The sequence below is a fragment of the Podarcis gaigeae genome (genome assembly GCF_964106915.1).
Source record: "Podarcis gaigeae genome assembly, chromosome: 6".
NCBI lineage: Eukaryota > Metazoa > Chordata > Lepidosauria > Squamata > Lacertidae > Podarcis > Podarcis gaigeae.
In genome coordinates, this window is record NC_139682.1 from 51745266 (window position 1) to 51764754 (window position 19489).

A 19489-nucleotide genomic window follows, 5' to 3' on the forward strand; every position below is an offset into this window, starting at 1 on the left:
TGGAGATTGTGTGGCATAAAGGGGCATTTGTATCTGACATTGTCACTACAGGGTTGGCATAGGCGGTGGAAGAGATTAACCTATGGAACAGAGGTTGGGTAGAAAATACTGCAGCTGCTAGAACGGCAAAAGCTTAAGGGTTTGTTGTGTTTTTGTTTGTTTTTTAAGAGAGGAGGAATTTAGGAAGCATTCAAACCCAATCACAGCAATTAAATGGGGTTGAGAATCATAAAAGTATATTCTCTCTGCCCACCCACCCTCTTCCAACAGTGGAAGAATCTCTGAACAGAAAACCCCACCTTATGCATTCCACATAATTTCTAATGTGATTATTAAGACGCTTTAAAATGCACATGTGATTTAGACTCTAGAAGACCTCTTTCCTTACCTGTTCTCTACAAGGAAATCTACCACACATTTCTTCAAGCAGTACAGATGAGCATCCATCAGTCCTGTCCTAATGTGCATTTTAGAATGCCTGGAAAGGGAATGAAAGAGAGTGAAGTTATTCGGCTCTGCATTCCACAGCCATTTTAAGAGCTCCACTTTAAAATCACTACATGGTAAAACTTTACAAGAGACATCTGTGTTCCCAAACCCTTGCTGCAGAATTAGTAGGGAGGTGAATGTTGATGGCTTCCATGACTAGACTGTGTCATACAAACATACACCTGTTTATCCATTGCCCTTATTCCATAAGTGCTGTAGGCTCCAGCCTGCAAAAGCTTGGGCCACAATTAATCCAATAGTCTTTGAAGATGCCACAAGACTATTTGATAAGGTGGTGGTGGTGGTGGTGGTTGTTGTTGTACCTTAATACAATGAATATTCTTCACGAGTGTTTTGCATATATTTTCTTTATTTTTTATTAAATGCAGAAACCAAGTTAATATGAACTGTAGTAAGATTTCAAGTTAGGTATACCAACTTCACTTTGCTAGTTATTTCTATAGAAACAATAATTTTCTCATATACTATATGGGATTTCCCCCACATGAATACATTTTAAATCAGGGTTTGTTTCTTCTTAAGAGATGGTATTACAAATGTTGGTGTTGGTGGCATCCATCTGTCTTGAGAGACAATGGGAGTGCACCTCTGGAAGTGAAGTCAAACCATTGCATTAATAGACTTGTGCTCCTGGGGGCACAAGTCTGGGCAGTGTGTATGGTGGTCTTCAGCTGTGCACACAACATGGACAAGAGATCATGACATGCAGAGGAGAAACATGAAACCTAGGGATTTTTTTGTTTCTTTTTTGCTAATGACCTGCATCATCACTTTAAATTCTCCTTGACCTGCAAATGTTTTTAACACAGATAACTCAATCAAAGCAAAAGTAAAATACTACATAGCGCTTCATGTTCAGTCCTGTCTTCTGCACATAAAAGCAAACATGTACTGTAAAGAAACTAGAATCATACAGTTTGACACTGACTTCTGAAACCAGGCTTACCCAATGAAGCAGCATAATCAGGGTCAGAATCTAACCATGAGGGTCAAAGCAGAATATACAATTGGTGCATCTTGAATGAGGCAAGATGATAGTTCCAGTTTTGCTCTCTCAGCAATTCTGCTACTTACATCCATGGGAAAGGACTCTATTATTTATAGCACAGTCCTATGCAGTGCTTTTTTCTAAAAAAAAATATTTAGGGGTACTCTCATTTTGACTCAAGAAAATCACCATTTTATAGTTCAAATCAGGAAAAAGAAATACAGTAAATGGACAAAAGTACAAAGATTCACCAAATGTTTAGGGGTATGCGTCCCCCTGCGTCCCTCCAGAAAAAAAGCACTGGTCCTATGTATGTCTACTCAAAAGTCCCACTTCTGTGTTCAATTTTCAGTGAGGTTTAGGGTAGATCCAACAAAGTTAGAAGAGTAACTTTCTTCGCCCTTCCACCTGCCTTGCTACACCCAACCCAATCGGCTCCAAAAGTTTGGGGAAACCTCCAGATGAGATTTTATGAAGTGCAGGGGACACACAAGGTAGGAAAGGGTAGGGTAGTTCCAATGCACAAACAGAAGCCATCTTGCTCACATTATGATTTCGTAGGATACAATCCATAGTCCCAGGTAAGTGTACAAAGGACTGCACCTTTAGAGTGCAAACTTACACAAATTTACTTCTGAGTAAATCACACTGAACAAGGTGGGACCTGCTTTTGAGTAGACATGTGTTGTTAGTGTGACTTTTACACTTACTGAAAGTTCCCAGAAGCAAGGTTCCTCATTCACTTAAATGGCAGATTGCACCCTGTATGTTGCTTTGACATGGGATAGGAGACTTCACTGAGTACACAAGGAACTTTGGACTGTAGCCAAAATATTGGCTTTTTATTATCTTCTGCTCAGAGAATTTGGGATATTGTATAATTGATTTCTGGGTCAATACCTGTAGTATCCTTCCTATTTAATTTGTTGGTTGAATTAAACGTTTCAGCCAAGTGTGGCAACTACAGAAACTGAAGAAATTGTTGGAAATGAAACTTCTTCTTTTCTCTTGTAAACTGGAGACAATGTGCTGGAGAATTTGGAATTCTCATATGTTGCCACCCCACACAGCTCTGCTCAAATCCAATGCAGCTGCAGGTCACATTTCAACAACAAAAAAATCCCATATGCATTCCACTAACAGCATAAAACAGGAAACACCTCCCTCATTCAGGGTAGTACACCACAAAAATAACGAGGTTTTTGTTTATATCTGAGCTTTAAGAGAGCAATTCCAGAAACTGCAAGTTCCTACATGGTAGTATTGATTTAATTAGCCTGAATAGCACATTTTGTTTGCGTTAAAGACCTCCAACACATTTATTAAAATGGAGTCATAAATGTTAACTGCTTGCTCAACTACTTAAAGATGACCAAGTGCGGGGAAGATACTTCAAAACTCATTTCAAACTCCTTTATAAGCAAATGCAGCATGCTTTAAGGGAGTTCAAACTATATTTAATTAAAAAAATTACCCAGTCAGTCAATCAGATCATACAAATCTTGCAACCCTGCCAACAATCAAATACAAATTAAAGTCATGAAAGAATTTATGGAAGTACAAACCCTGAAGCACTGCAATTCTATTCCTGGCAAATACGACAACCTTCCGTGTTAAAACAAATCTAGGCAGGATTAAAAGAATATTGCCCTATGGAGTTCAAACAAGTATGGATCCTCAGAGTTTTGAGGCTAAATCTACAACTAAACACATCAGAATAAAAAAAAAATTAATAGAATAATATTCATGTCTGTTAATTACTCCCTTAATTACCAGTTTCCCTCCTCTGACTCAACACAGTGAAACTAGAGCACCTACAAAACCGACTGATAAAGATGAGATTCCCATAAAACATGGAAACTCAACTTTCAAAGCAACAAGGGCCCTAAATTTAATTAACATTCAGTATCGTCACATATCTCTGTCTGAGACAGCCTCTCATGAGAGCACTAAATTCTTCCTTGCATAGAGGCATGAGACAAAAGTAGCACCTCTGTCTTTTATAATTGTAGGGGTGGTGAGGGGGACAGAGGGGGCTTTAGTCTTAAGGTGCAAGTGTGTGTTTTAAAGACTAAAACCATTTCTGTTAATTTCACTGAGGGATAGTGGGAGAGATATCCTTAGTGCTGGAAAATAGCTGGAAGCTGTACAAGGTAGGGCATTAAGAAAAGCTGCAAAAGAATTCTGGGGATGACACAGAGTCACAGACAATGGAGAAGTCCATAAAAACCACAATGGCAATCTTCTATTGGAAGACAAGACAAGGGGCAGGACCTAATTGCTTAAAAAATGGAGGGGGGGGGAGAATAATTTCAATAAAGAATCAAAACCCGTGTTCTGACTAATGGATTCAAAGCAGATGGAGGTGGAAGATTGATTTTCAATGACTTTGCTTCTGTTTTAAGCAGTGCTTTTTTTTCTAAAAATAAGTTTAGGGGTACTCCATTTTGACTCAAGAAAATCACAATTTTATAGTTCAAATCGGGGAAAATAATTACAGTAAATGGACAAAAGTACAAAGATTTACAAAATGTTTAGGGGTATGCGTACCCCTGTGTACCCCTAGAAAAAAGCACTGTTTTTAAGAGGCTTTCCCCTTAACAGAGACTTGAGCTATGGGCAGACTACTGAGCAGTGGAGGACGGAAGTGGGGCAAGGCATGAAAGTCCAAGAACACCAACATATGAATCTGCCATCAAGTTGATCTAATTTGGTCCTGTTCTTTATGGAATAAAATTAAGGCTTCCTGGAAAATAAGCATCAGATACAAAGCATGCACAACAATGGTCTAGTTGCTATTCAAAAAGACATTTTTGAATATGGTGTTTTAGAAATGTAGAGAGAATTTAGGAATCTATTAAAAACTGCCATGTGGTCAAATACAATGGAACAAAAAGCTGGATAGGCATATTGTGTTGGTGCTGCTTCTCACTCAACATCTTTCCAGTTTTATAATGAACATTTAGAACTTGCAGGAATAATTCAAGAAGAGACTATATACACATTGCACTAATTATGTTAACATTAGCATGGAACATATTTGAAGTTAATAAACCAGTGATGAATAATTTTGAATATTTTGGGTGTACAGCATTGACAAAGCCAGGATGCTAGAGCTAAGCCTCCAGAATTATGTTTTTACACAGTAAAAGTAGAATAGTGTAGTAACTGCTTCATGGAATATTTGTAGAAGAAGTATGGAGTCCTGAAGCAGCAGCAGTGTTATATTCAGTGGCATTAGCACAATAGAAATATCTGAAATGAACTGAGACATCAGTGTCAATGACATCTTAAAGAGGTGGTGATGGATAAACAGGGCAAGCATTCTTCTTCTGTGATTAATCAACATGCAAGAGGGAAGAGTGAGGATGACCATGCTACTTCTGCCTCCATTGCTCTCTATGAGCTGGAGAGGGCAACTTCTCTGCTCAAGTAGGCTCCTTGAAAGATTTAGAATGACAGAAAATATGGGTTCTATATCATGCATGAGTAGAGAAGGTTCCCTGCCTCAGGAGTTATCCCTCCAATTCATGGAGGGAGATTGGGTGCTGGTGGTAGAAAGTTGTACATATTATCTCACACTCCCCTCTTGCATCTTGTGGAGATGTAGAAGTAGAACATATGAATAGGATAGTAGAGTCAGTTATATGGGGTAAGGTAGTCACAGAACCATAACACAGCTCAAACGTAAAGTATGAGCTGGTTCACATGACCTGCTAAGCCAAATAATTTCATTTAATTTCATCACCAAAGTCCCTTCACCACTGAAAAAAAGACAGCAGTAGGGCTTTCCATCAAGAGAGATAACATAGACTGGGTTGAATGGGTTTCAAGGAGGAGTTAACAGATCTGTTCTACAGCCATCTCTTTCTGGACCAATTCAGAAAATATGCAAAAGCACTGAAAAGAGGATACTTTCCCCACACTTCCAATTAGGGTGACAACTGGTTTTCAATATCGTGATATATCACCAGCTAAACATTGTGATATATTGCTATGTCACAATATCTGAAACAAAGAAGGAACCACGCAGAGGTGAACAGGAAAATGTCCTGGCAACTGCTACTACTTAGGGTCCAAAAAGGATAAATTATGATATTATCAATCACCTCATGATCACTTTGATCAGCAGGCAAGCCAAAACGCAAGCTGAAAATGCAAGTTGCCAGGACATTGTCCTGCTTGTCTCTGTATAGTTCCATCTTTATTTCAGATGTCGTGGTAGATTGCAATGTTTACCTGCTGATAACATTGCAGTGTTTAGCTGGTGAGTTATCATGATGTTGAAAACCTAGCCCTTACACACCACTTTAGCTAATGGGGGCCTCCTGCTGCTGCCACGCCGCCGGAGCCCGATTTCTGTTCTCATCCTGAAGCAAAGTTCTTAACCTGAAGCACTATTTCTGGGTTAGCAGAGACTGTAACCTGAAGCTTGTGTAACCTGAAGCGTATGTAACCTGAGGTACCACTGTATTGCCAGCTCAAATATTATGAAACAATTATGATGATTTGAACTTCAAACCGGTTTTGGACAATAGATCAATATATCACGCAGCCCTACTTTCAATTTAACTATCTAAGGCTAAGCAGAAACCTCCATATCTTCCTACAGTCTTTTGTGCATACTCCCCACAGGAGAAGTCCCCACTTTGAATATTATGCTAAAACAAAGGAACAGGATGCAAGAGTCACCTGTGTCATCCTTTTTGGCACCTCTGAATAACACCAGGAGTAACTCTTTGATGAGAAGTGTCGTAGCATAGGGACTGGGATTGTATTCAGATTGGATTCACAAAACTCTTTCTACTGAAAGATGCTTTTATTCAGACACCTTGCAGAAAATATCCACACAAATTGCACTAATGCAAGTGATTCATGTACCTTAGGAGAGTGTCTTTCATCATAAGATTAGACTACTCTCTCTCACTACCTTCATCTCTGTCTCACATGGTCATAAAAATTCTTTCAGATGTGTGATGACTGAAGTTAAGGAACTGCCATAGGAAATAGGATTACAAGGCAAAACGTCTCCTTTGAGGGGTTTTGCTGGCTTTCTTCTACGTTTTTACTCCAGACACTCAGTAGCTGACAAAAACTTTTATTTGTGTTTTTTTTAATGAACGTTGTAGGTAGCAAGCCAAAGTTGGTGGAATTATTAAGCCCAGATATAAAAATCCTTAAGTCAGTGCCTCTAAAATTGTGCCTTTGTTATTTTTCCTCCGATTCCCAAGCCTTTAGCACAGGTTATTAAACTCACTTGTTTTTCTGAAAACAATTAAAGTTGTCATTAAGTTTTCAGGATTCTAATAAGAACCCAAAACATTCAGTTCTCCACAACTGTTCAGTTTTATCCATACTAGAAAGGAGTCACTTCACATAACACACACTATTCTAGACCCAGCAAACTCAAACAGTGTGTTAGAAAATCAACCATGCTAAACATACACACCCATTACCTACAACAGCCTTCCCCAACCTGTACTCAAAATCACATCATCTCTGACCACTGGCCATGCTGGCAGGGGCTGATGGGAGTTTTAGTTCAGCAACAGCTGAAGGTTGCCTGTTCTCTCCCTGGCTTTAGTTCATCTTCAGTGGTAAGCACTCACAACTTCTTACATTTTTCTTCTCAGTTTCCTCTTTTTAAGCAGCATGCAATTGTGAGAATCCTACCCAGCTTCCAAAATGTCTCTTATCTTCATACACCAATGTACTTTTGACAATGGCTGTATCCTAGCACTGTATTATTAAGGAATAGGTATATCAAGCAGAGGCCGGGGAAGGAAAACAACAACAGAACATGAAGGAATGCTCTGTCTTATTGTGCAGACAGATAGTGAGGGGGACCCCCAAAAAATAATAATAATGGAAAAACCCACAGGTTAAAGGGCTTTGCCCAACACAGAATTTTAAATTCTGGCCTTCAGCATTCTCATTAAGTACACTTGGGGCTGAGAGGGTGAGCAAAAGTAAGACTGAAACACAGAAATGAAATAATTTTGACACAACCGCGCTCCAGTAGTCTGGCCATTAGGAGAAGAATGGAGCTGAATGTGGAAAGAATCCATTATTCTTTCAATAGCGTCTGGTGCAGCTAAATATGTGCTCACATACTCTCCTTCCTGAAAAGCTTTAAAAAAATTCAATAGCTGCTTGGCCTGGGAAAGAGGTGTTCACTGAAACGCTAACGCATGGACCAAGCACAGAGCAGTACTCTACCTGATGAACAATATGTTTCAAGTACTCTTAAAACCAAAGGCTGCAGGAGAAAAGGGAGTCTGAAGAGGTCCTGTTCTCAGGGGTTCTTTTTAGATATTCTATCTGGTGGCTGCCCTTCGGGTGAAATGTTCCAGCCACAACCCTAGCCCATTCTACTGCAAGAATTGAAAAATGGGGCCCCTCTGAAAATAATCAGGCTTGCTGAAAAGCCTTTCCTGCACAAATAGTTTTAATAATAATGCAAACAGAAATTGGCACCCGCCCCCAGGTTCTAGCTGAATTTATAGTACCCTGAGATTCTGTTATTACTGTTCTATCTGGCCAAGACTTTTTCAAGTGGGGAGCTCAAAGATATTCAACAATGTTCACTTTATTTGACCATAGCTTATCCAATGAGTGTGATGTTCAACTTCTAACACTTTAAAAATAAGTGACACTTACAGCAGATGCAATGCAAGGAATCTGATAGTCCCTGGATTATTATATCAATAACTGCTATTTTAAAGCACATAAGCAGTTTTGGCATCTTTTCTTGGCCATCCTCACAATCCATTATGCTAGTATTCAGTGGCAAGCAAAATTTTGCACCATTTTTATTCCAGTTTTATTGCAACAATTCATTTAGTTGAGCATGTTTCACCCCACAATCAATTCCTATTTTTTGAACAGCAGTTAGAAACTTTGCCCCTTCTTTTTCTTGGTTTTTTAAAAGGTTTTCTTCAGTTTTCAGACGGCATCCCCTTTCCTTCTGCTCATCCTCAGAGTCAACGTGAAAAAGACACAAGATAATCCTATTGTACACGTGGGGAGCCAAAGATGAAAGGTAATGACTTGCCAATAATAGCTAAAACATATAGACAGTGGTCATGATCCAACAAGCTCCTTCATATGCCCACCAGATTTCTCTCAGGAGCATTTGCAATCCACATGCTGTACACATTTCATATATAGTCTCAATACACTATTGCAACCAAGCTGAATTGCATGTTACTAAAGTGATTGACTAGAGTTCTCCAGCTTACATCTGCCTTCCCTTCTGCTTCCTGTTGTGTCTATTTTTAGATTCTAAGCCTCTTAGGGTAAGGACTTGTGAAATATACAGTTTGAGGAAAACACCATATATATTTAAAGTATTTATTGATACATTCATTTATTTAAATTATTCATACCCTACATTTTGGTATGCCTATCCTTCCAAGATGTCTTACAAGTAATAATATTGCCATGGTGTTATTAAGGTAGCAACTAACCACAACCTTCCCCACAGGATTATTGGTGGTAATAGGTCAGGGAGGAGGGAACAGAAGGGCCAATCCAGCTCTTCCCCTGCTTTTCTCTCTCTCTCTCCTGGGAACATTCCCAAAGGGCAGTTGATAGTAGAACTGCCTATGGGGGCAGTGGGGGGGGGGCGGAGAGAGAAGCAGTACAGTCCTGCTAGAACACGTATTTTCTTTGCTTACCTGCCTCTTTCATCTTCCTGCCTCCCACTTCTCAAATCCTTTGCATATGACAATTTGGAGAGCAGCTGGGGGAGGCTCCAAGGTGGTCTTTGCCTTCCTCCTTCACTCTCTTCTTGAATCATTCTCCATAAATACATACATACTTTTTTCCTACACCCGGGTTATTATTGTGTGGAAATACTTGTTTTCACTTATGCTTCCATCTGACTAGCCTAGGACCAGAACCAGACTCTTGAAGTGGCTTGTCTAGTTTCTTGCTCCCACAAAAGGCTTTCATGTTAGAGGCAGTGCATTCAGCAACTGGAGAGAACTAACTTTCACCTTTCAGTTGTTGACTATTTATGTTCCACAAGGCATGAAGATGGTGGCCATCAAACAGGGTAAAAGCTGATATAGTGTCTCACTCTTTTATTCCTTTCTCCAGTTACAGTACAACCTCTACTTATGATCATAATCCGTTCCGGAGGCCTGGCCGCTGGGCGAAACCAGACTCTAGTAGAGGTGCCATTGTGCGCATGCGCATTAAGCACCAGCGCACTTCTGCGCATGTGTAGAGGCGGCAGCCGCTTCCGCGCATGCACAGGTGGCAGGCGGCGCTTCCGCGCATGCGCAAATTGCAGCAAACCCAGTGTTTATTTCTGGGTTTGCCACGGTCACAACTTGGAACCTCCGCGAGAAGAGGCAGATGTAAGTCGAGGTTCCACTGTACTTGGCCTGTCAGGGAAACTAAAGAGAAATAATACTTGCACATGAGCTCTCTCTCCTGTGCTACCAATCAAATTTATAATAAAACCACAAGAAGAGCAATTCTGGTTGGGGACCAACTGAACAACAGTCAGAAGATGATTCAGTGGATTTTCCACCAATAAAAGGAGGATTTTAAAAATATCATCAGTAAATGTCCTAAATGACCTCACAAGCAATCCACTAGTTCATGTTTCCTGCTGATATTTAATTTGCTGTTTCGACCTGATGGTGCTGAGTTTCACCACAGTGAATAGCATTGGCCACGCACAACATTCCCTCAGCAGCCAGTGCAGTAAGTGTAGCAAATTGGCATTATGTAATTCCAGTTAGTTCAATCAATACCAAATGTAGCTAAGTTTAAAAACAATGAGATCACTTTTGAGTATTCTTTCAAACTGCATGCATTTGTAGACAAAATGATTGGGTTTGAGTAACAGCCCTATCTGTCCTAGGCTTCCTGGAGTAAGACAAATCAATAGTAGCTTGCAAAATAAAAATAAAATGATCACATAGGTAGCTGAAAAAATAAATCCCACAAGGGTGCGGGGGAATTCCTGTACCCACCTTAAAAATGCTGTGCTACGGCACAACATTAGACATTTGCGGGATAGTAACAGAAGCTGCAAAAAGAGCTTAAGATGAGTTTAGTAGCAGTCTTGGGTCTTTCAAGGATTGAGGACATTTAACTTTTTAGGAAGGAACAGCCACATGCCTCACATTATTCTTGCAGTGCTTCATGTAATATTTCTTCTCTATTCTGCTTCCTTACATTTGTCAATATATTTCCAGCCAGGGCAGGGGTGTTAACTCACTTTGCATTCCAGTCTGCTTTGCGTCATGGAGTTCCGCAGCCCATTGATGAGTAACATATGTCTAACATGTGGCCGAGAAGATTCAGGCCGTGTTCAAATAGGCATGGATAACTCTTCTGACCTCTGACTCAGCCTTCTGCGCCATCCCAGCAGCACAGTAAAATGCGGCTAGACAGCTTAGGAACAGTCCACTAAGAGGATGCTGCCCAAATTCAAAAGATCAATACCTTATATATCTCTCTCACACACAGGCCTATTCAAACTTAATAAAAAAGGAACATTTATGATTCACCAGTGTTCACATTCTCACCAGGAAATTTGACACTGCTTTCCCACCCTCAATAGTGTCTCTTAAGGTACACAGTTGCACACTTGTACGTTTGGATGTACCAGGAGCTCACACAGGCCAAGCTTCATCTATCAAATTTGAACATATAGAGTTCTATTAATATCTGTGTTACAGTAAGAGGCAGAAAGCCACCAGGATATTGTCTCCCATATGACCAACATGCAGCTGTTTCATACAGTATAGAGAAGCGGGACACTTAAATTCAACAACAACTCTGGCCCAAGTGAATTCCTTATTCCTTATTCAATTCTAGGCAAAAAGTCTACATTCTGTGTGCACATGCAACAAATAAAAAAAATTTGATATGTATGTGTGCATGCATGTGCAGACACACTCACTCGTGTTCACAGAAGAGTGAAAAAGGTGGACCATTAAGATGTTGATGTGGTTCTGCAACTTTGGCATTCATCCCAAGCAAGATCTAGCATGCTACATATCTTTTCAGGCAGCCAATGAGGATACATCTGTTTTGCTGAGACTTCCATTATCGGAAGAGTTTATAGCTAATTTAAACTAGTTAATGAGGTTTTGACTTTTTTATATAGTTTAAACTACTGAAGTAGTTTCTAGCTTGCTTTCAAAACATTGGACGCCCTCCCCCCCACATGCACAGCTGTTTGCACTTGAGGGAAATTGCTTTGGTATTTATTATTATTGATCCAGTCTTCTCTAAGCACTGCAGCATCCACAGATAGGAACATAGGGGCCTAATCAGCCCTCTCCCTCACATTTCTTCAGGTATGCATGGATTTTATAGGAATACAAGCACAGCTTTCAGTTCTACAAAAGAGCTGATGTGCAGAACTGCAATGGGGGAAGGGAGAGGGGCACATACAGAGGATATACAGTGGTACCTCAGGTTACAAATGCTTCAGGTTACAGGCTCTGCTAACCCAGAAATAGTACCTCGGGTTAAGAACTTTGCTTCAGGATGAGAACAGAAATCGCGCAGTGGCAGCAGGAGGCCCCATTAGCTAAAGTGGTACCTCAGGTTAAGAACAGTTTCAGGTTAAGAACGGACCTCCAGAATGAATTAAGTTCTTAACCCGAGGTACCTCTATATAGCTCAATAAGAGGACTTATGCTTTGCATACAGAAGGTCCCAGGTCCAATATCTGACAATACCAGAACTTTTGTTCTATTGCTTATTATTAGTGTAAGAGTTTGTGTCAACTTCACATAGGGAGGTCCTTTGTTTGTTTGTTTGTTTGTTTGTTTGTTTATTTATTTATTTATTTATTTATATTGATAATGCGAGAGATTAGGGGGTCCTGAGTTTGGTTGGTTGCATTCAGTTGATTGCAGTGTGGCTTGCTTATATGTGTGTGGAGGGGGCAGGTTGTTGGGTCAGGCTAGCCATATTGATTTGCATGCTGTTGGGGGGGTGGATTATTGTCTTGTTGTGCTGTGTGTGAGTCTCTACAGCCACAGCAGGCGCTGTAACCTTCCAACAGTTTGACTTCACCCCCAAAGGCACATTCCTCTATTGTCTTCCAAGACAGATGGATGCCAACCAACCACTGTAGATGGATCAATGGTCTGACTCTGCATGAGGCAGCTTTCTGTGCTCCTTTGAGATCCCTTAATTTGAATAAGGAAACAGGACAACCTTGAAGTATTTGGTTCATAGCATTGATGCCAAGTACAAATAGTGAACCAAGGTGCCCCCCAAATTTGAAGAAAAATATATGCATCCAAACACTCACAGAAGGTTCTCCATCACAAATCCACACTCTGCAAAGGAGGTTAGAGTTAAGGCAAACTGATGACTCACTCCATGGGCACACTATTGTAAAATCAGGCACACAGCCAACTATAAAGTTTGATTTTTTAAAATAATAATAATTTTTTTAAAAAAAATCTCTTCCAAATGATTCTTTTCTGGTAATTTTCCCAGGATATTTAGACAGAGCTTGTGGCTGTTGCAGGCAGCTTGGGACAGGAGTGTACCAAAAGCATAGCAAACTATATTTTAAAAATCAGCACTTAGTCTGACATGCAGAGAATTCCATCCTCCAACCACTTATGGCAAATAGCTAAACTGCCAATAAAGGGGGCAGGGGAGAGGAATCCTCTGAATCTACCAAAGGGGGGGGGGGAGCAGGGTGGGTGGGTGGATCTTTTAGCTATTTAACATGCCCTTCTCACTAGTTACCCCTTTTCTAATCATGGTGATTTATGATGCCTTGGAGGAAACCGTAAAAACCTCAACATTGACATAAAACCCAAAATTAACCTGAAATATGTACTTTATAGCAGCTACACTCTGTTATGATATTATGCTCCAAAGGTACAAAAGGAGTCAAGTTGGCTTTTAGAGAGGGAATTTAAAGAGAAGACCGTGGCAAAAAAATTAAAAATGTTGCAAGTGAACCCAAGGGTTGATGTTTTCTTTTGTTTTAATTTAGGTTTTGTCTTTATTTTATATTCATTTTAAGTGGAGTTACCCGAACCAAAAGTCCCCATGATCTACCAACATTTGTATGTGTGTTTATCGCTGCACTTAAAGAGGTTTTCATCTATTTCGCTCACATTAAGAACTTCAAGAGGACTATTTTCATTTGCATCTTAAAGTGAGACTAGGGAAGGGGGGGGTACCCCAGACACCCTGTTTCAAATATATGATGAGTATGATCTTTTAAAAGAAGGCTGCACTGTCACTTCAAAGTCATTCTTGCAATTACCCCATACATTTATATAGGAGGTATTCTTTTCTGTATGAGGTAATGAGTAGTCCGGATTGTCACTGTGATTTATTAGCACATCCTCTGGAAGCAGCACTGCACCTGCATTTGCACAGATGGAACACCCACGAAGGCGGATGGTTTATTAGGGACAGCTCATCCTCAAACAACCCAGCAGCATTTTAAAAGGAAATGCTCCAAATTTAGACCTGCTCCAACAGGTGTCTTTTACTGTGTTTCTTTGTGAAACCATAAATGTCTTAAGGTGAGGCAAACAATTCCCTGCCCATAATAATCACTCTTTGAAAACAAATATATCAGCCCCCACATCCTTGAGGGGGGAGGGAGGAACGAAGGCCAATGGAATTCTCATTATTTCCTCAACCCCATGGCTTGCCAAAATGCTTAAAGAGATGGAGTTTGGTGAAGTCAAGCTTATGTGGGGTTGGAGGACACTGAACAGAAGTCAGGAAAAATGGGCAGGGCTAGCTGCTGCCCTGCTTTGACCAATAGGGCATTAGGGGTGAGGGTGGAGGTGGTGCGAAGGTGTCATGAAATGGGAGTCCATGGTCACTTTAAGGCAAATATTTTTCCATGGACACAAAAGAGGGTACCAGGATATATTTTATCTGTGAGCTTAAGAAGATTTGTGCAGTACATGAGCAGATGATAGGCCTAAATCTCGCAAGCCTAACTCTGTGTTGGATCTACGACAAAGAATTTAGAATTGAGTTGTGGGTTATGTGTGTAGCTCTATTTTAAATATTATATCTGAGCTCATCAGATTCTATACCAGAATAATACTGACATCTAAGTAAGTATTGCAGACATTTCAATTTCCAAAATCTCCGGGGGGGGGGGGACCCAACAAGATCCTCATGTCATTTTCGCCCCCAGAAAGTTAGGACCTCTAGTGCAACAGAACCAGAACAGCTATATGTTAATGATTCATTTATAAAATGCATATAGGGCTTAATATAAAAAAAAAATTTAAGCAGCTTATATAAAATATTCAGTATTATCATCAGATCAGTCACTATTTCAACAGGTTTGGTCTCTTCCATATAAGTTCCAGCAATTTTACAGATAATCACCATATTCTGCTCCAATTTCTAAACAGTTTGGAACCTGGGTTGCCTTCTTCTATATAAACCTGCCCACACAAGTTACCTTTGAAGGCCTGGCTTCAGACTCCTATTCTGCCAGAAGTGCAAGGATGATGACACAAGTTTGGTGCTTCTACTGAAAAGACCCTAAATTAAAGAACATCTTGCTCAAGGAGTCCCACCTTTCTCCTTCTCTGCTAGTTTTTAGACATCAGGTGATGACAGTTTTAGTCAAGAGGATGTTTGGGATCAATTGAATAAACTGCTGCAGCTTTTAATTTATTTTAGTAGTTGTTACTGAGGACATTGGTTTGTTTGGGGGAGACAAACCATGAGCCTGGGTTCAGATGTAACATTAAGCCAATCCATCATTTAACTTCTTGCAGTGCAGCAACAGCAAGGGAGAAATAAAGCAGCTTCAGTTTTCCAAATATCTATCTCTAATTAAGTTGGTAGCCACAATGGAAAGGGCACTCTTCGTGGTGGCTCCCAGGTTACAGAACCAGCTTTCTGTCAAGTTCAGGAACTTGATTTTTAAAAACAGACTTTTTATAAAAGATCTATTTATTTAGATCAGGGGAGACAATGTGATGTACTTCCAATATTCATGGACTCCAAATCCCATCAACTCAAGCTACTTTGGTCAATAATCAGGGATAGTTGGAGTTGTACTTCAACAACATCTGGATGATACTTTTGATGTTTAAAGTGCCTGGTTTTATTTGGGTTTCTTGATTGCTGTTTAGTCTCTCTGCTCACAGTTCCTTTTGACTGTTTTACTGTTGTATTATATTTTGTTTTATTTGTTGAGAATTGAAAGGCAAGTTATAAAATTGCAACAAACAAAATATGGGTTGAAAAGAAATGCTTGAGGCAGAAATAGGATTGCTGAATCCTCAACGCAGATGATTAGGCATGCAATAGAAAGACAGTTTGAAAGCTTAAACGAAACCAACAGTGACTGTGTTGCTTTTGGTATCTTCACATTTAAATCGGTGTTATTTTCTATGAAAATCAAGTGGCTTTTTGCAGTCCATGCCCCACAGACAAGATAGAAAAATAAGTAAAGTCAAGAAACAATGGGTTGCATCCAATGAAATAATCTCGTTTGCTCAAGGGCTTGCACAACAGAACATCCCATCCCTCTCCTCATTCCATGTCCCTCCCCCAAATTTATTCAGAGGTTTGGAAGAACCTCCAGAACAAATGGGGAGGTTACATGGAGGGAAGAGAGAAAAGAGTAGCTCGGTTATGCAAGTGGGAATCCACACATGAACCGGACAACTTCACTGGACACAATCCAACTGACTGGTAAGACAATAAGTTGCATTTGGCATATGAGCTAGCAAACAAGAACTGCATCTACAGCACAACATAATCAAGAGAAAATCCTCTCCAAAAAATGATACAGACAACTCAATAATAAAAGAAACATAGAATTGTAAATTGGAAGGGACCCCAAGTATCACTTAGTCCAACCCCCTGCAATGCAGGAATCAAATGCAATCATGCTGATTAAGAAAGGGAACTGCATGTGTTATTGTACATTAAGTAATATGGTAGTTGCAACAAGTGAAAAATCAGAAGTCAAATGTTCAACATCAATCCATGGCAGAACAGCAGTCTAGGAAGTTGTTCTAGACACCATTTAATACAAATGATGCTGAAGGGGGGAAATACTTGTGAATTGTCTGTATTTCTAAATTATATAACTATGGTCTGTTTCCAGTGCTAGTCCTACTCAGAGTAGATCCACTGAAATTTATGAACATAAATAACTTAGGCCAATTTAACTACTCCAATTTAACTATTACCAATTATTGCTTGGGCACAGAATTAAAATTTGTAAGGGACAGAATATACATCCAGCCCTACCTATATTCCCACAACTACCCACAGGAGCTATCCTTTATTTACCATTACAACAAGTCCCTTCCTTTAACAACCCAATCCGTTTTCAGTACCCTTAGTTATACTCTCCCACTCCAAATGAGTTGGCTGAAAGAGGAGTCCCAAAGCTTACTTCTGAAGGATAGATCTCTTAATGACAATTTCTTCATCCAGATCCGCTTCATTGGCCATGAAGAGCAACCTCTTTCCAGAGTCATCCACTCCAATGAAGTCACGCTGTTCCACTGAAGTAGAAAATCATAACACAAACATTTTACACCTCTGTTTTAATGCAATCTAATGATAGATATTCCAGCTGAAACACAGCATATATAAATGTCAGCAAAGTTCATTCATCAAGGCTGAAGGAATTCCTGAAAATTCTGGAGCATACTCATGCCATTCAAGGGAGGGGAGGCAGAAAAGCTGAGGAAACAATATGTGTCACCCCTGCAGCTACCTGCATCTATAATTTGGAAATGATATATGTAGAGAATGAAACCCTCAGAATACTGGATGAATTTTAGATAGAACTCCTCCCATACATTTTGGCACCGCATCACTGCTTTGAAATTTGCCTCATTAAGAATCAGCAATAGTGACGTTGTCATCACAAGCCACTCTTCTCAACATAAATCAGATTATTTTTTGACATGGTTTGTTACTGTGGAGAAGCTTTTCATTTTGTACAAGGATATTCTTCAGCACCTAAAATCTTGGGCACATGCTTTGGTTTCCAGAATAAATTCTTGAAACAAGTCATCTCTTTAAAAGTGACAATACAAAAGTGAAAAGGGCATAAACAGCAAAGTACAGTATGGGTCTCAGGGCGGTGGCAGCTTTGTTCAAGAAACTGTTTACTCTGCCCAAGAAGAATCAAAGCAATCAATTCTAGATTCTGGCAAGGCAAGGGTTGCAGGATATAGTGGCACCCTGGACAGCTCCATAACAAGAGAGATCAAGCGTTGTTTCAGCCCCATTGAACTTCCAACAGAGCCTTAAGCTGCAGCCCTGACTAGTTAGCACTCCCTTTTCCATTCAAGGGGCTCAATCTACTTTAACAGTCCAAAAGAATAAGAAATACTGATTCCGCTAGGACTTCTGAGCTGGCATCTATAGTGTGAGAGCAGGGCAACAAAACCTCCTCTAACCGGAGATGTACAGGAACAGGCTCCTCTAGTGTCAGAATTTCTGTCTTTAAATGAATATTTGGGGCTGACTCTGAAGGAAATTCCCACTCTGAATCCCAGGCCTCAAACCCTAAGATGGGGATTCTGACTATGGTCAAGACATTAATAAGTGATTGATAACTGTTCAAACAAACTAACATACATACTTTGAATTTTCCCCCCCTGTACATGTGGATATTGGAAATTTTTCAGGACAATGTGGCAACAATGCCAAGATTACAGAGGGATTGGCAGACACAAATATGGGAAACCAGACACAAACATGGAGAACCATTTCAGCTGGCAGATTCTGCTCCAAGTTTGTGAAAACTGTCATTTTCTGCTGGCAATCCCTGTGAAAATGACAGAACTTTAGTATAAAGAGCACCCAATTTACCTAGCTTTTTCTTCCCTTTATGTCCTGGTATAAGCTCTGTAGGTTCATAAGCTTTCTTCATCAACATGGAGAGTGTGGCATCATTGGCTCGGAATAAGTCCACTACTTCATGGAGAGCAACATCTGTAATCAGATCACAACTCAAAACCAACACATCTGTCTGTCAAAAGAGAAAAGAGGAGGAGAGATCATACACATGCAAACACATCTGAAATACAAACTGTCAAAGAGAAGTCAATGTGGAAGGATATCCCAACAAATATTATTATTTTTCTGGAATCTGCATCAAGCTACCAGAGTTACCAATGGGCCATTCCACTAAGAAATTTTACTTGTGATACTTACCTACTTATAGCATACAAAGCTTAAATGATTATTTTCATTTCGCATATTTCTGCTGCTGGTGCACTACCCAGAATGGATCCGTTAAACCGCTCACCACCTTTTATCAGGTTACAGAACACTAGAATCGTATAGAAGTCCCTAGTTAAAACTGCTACGTTTCTTGGCTCAGTAGTAGAACATCTACTTTGATTGCAGAAGGTTCAATCCCTGGCATCTTCAGGTAGAATAAGGGGAAGGCCCCTTGCCTGAAACCTTGGAAAGCCAGTTGGCATACACAATGCTGAGCTCGAAGAACTGAGCTTCCTCTGTTCCCATGCTTCCTAGTTTGTGTGCCATGTGAGAAAATAAAGTTTACTGTATTTGATTCTCTCCTGACCCCCAAATTTCAAGATCACAACTTATCCACAGATAAAAGGAAATTTTAAACATTTTAAATAAATGGGCATTCATTTAAAAAGCCCTTTTGCTTAAATCTCATTTAACAGGCTGTTTTTAAAAAAACAAATTAAACCAAATTTCGCCTATCTTAGTTTAATTTTCACAAATTCACAGGTAAGTTATAGCACAATGATTTCTGTCCAGAAGCATTTCTATCCAGAAGTAATATCCACTGAACTCAATGGGTGCAAAACTCCAGGTAAGCCTAAGGTTGCAATCCTATACACACTCACCTGAGAGTAAGTCTCATTGAACTCAACAGGACTTAGTGCTGAGTAGATATGTATTGAATTGCACTGTCTCCAGGCAAAACATCTATCCTATGTTGCTTTGCACTGAATAAGGGAATATATGAATTGCTGCTTTTGAAACCAA

General features: G+C 39.9%; 1 protein-coding gene across 3 annotated transcripts in view; it reads right to left on the bottom strand.

Annotated features, from left to right (window-relative positions):
* The window catches only part of EIF2B3 (eukaryotic translation initiation factor 2B subunit gamma), an 88010-nt gene that overhangs the window by 43606 nt on the left and 24915 nt on the right, over positions 1–19489 (bottom strand). For all 3 annotated transcript variants that reach the window (XM_083742475.1, XM_083742477.1, XM_083742476.1), the window contains exons 4-6: positions 18332–18491; positions 16899–17010; positions 389–478 (exon numbers count right to left, since the gene is read on the bottom strand). In XM_083742475.1, the coding sequence (XP_083598601.1) occupies positions 389–478; positions 16899–17010; positions 18332–18491 (362 nt within the window). The remainder of the gene's footprint in view (positions 1–388; positions 479–16898; positions 17011–18331; positions 18492–19489) is intronic.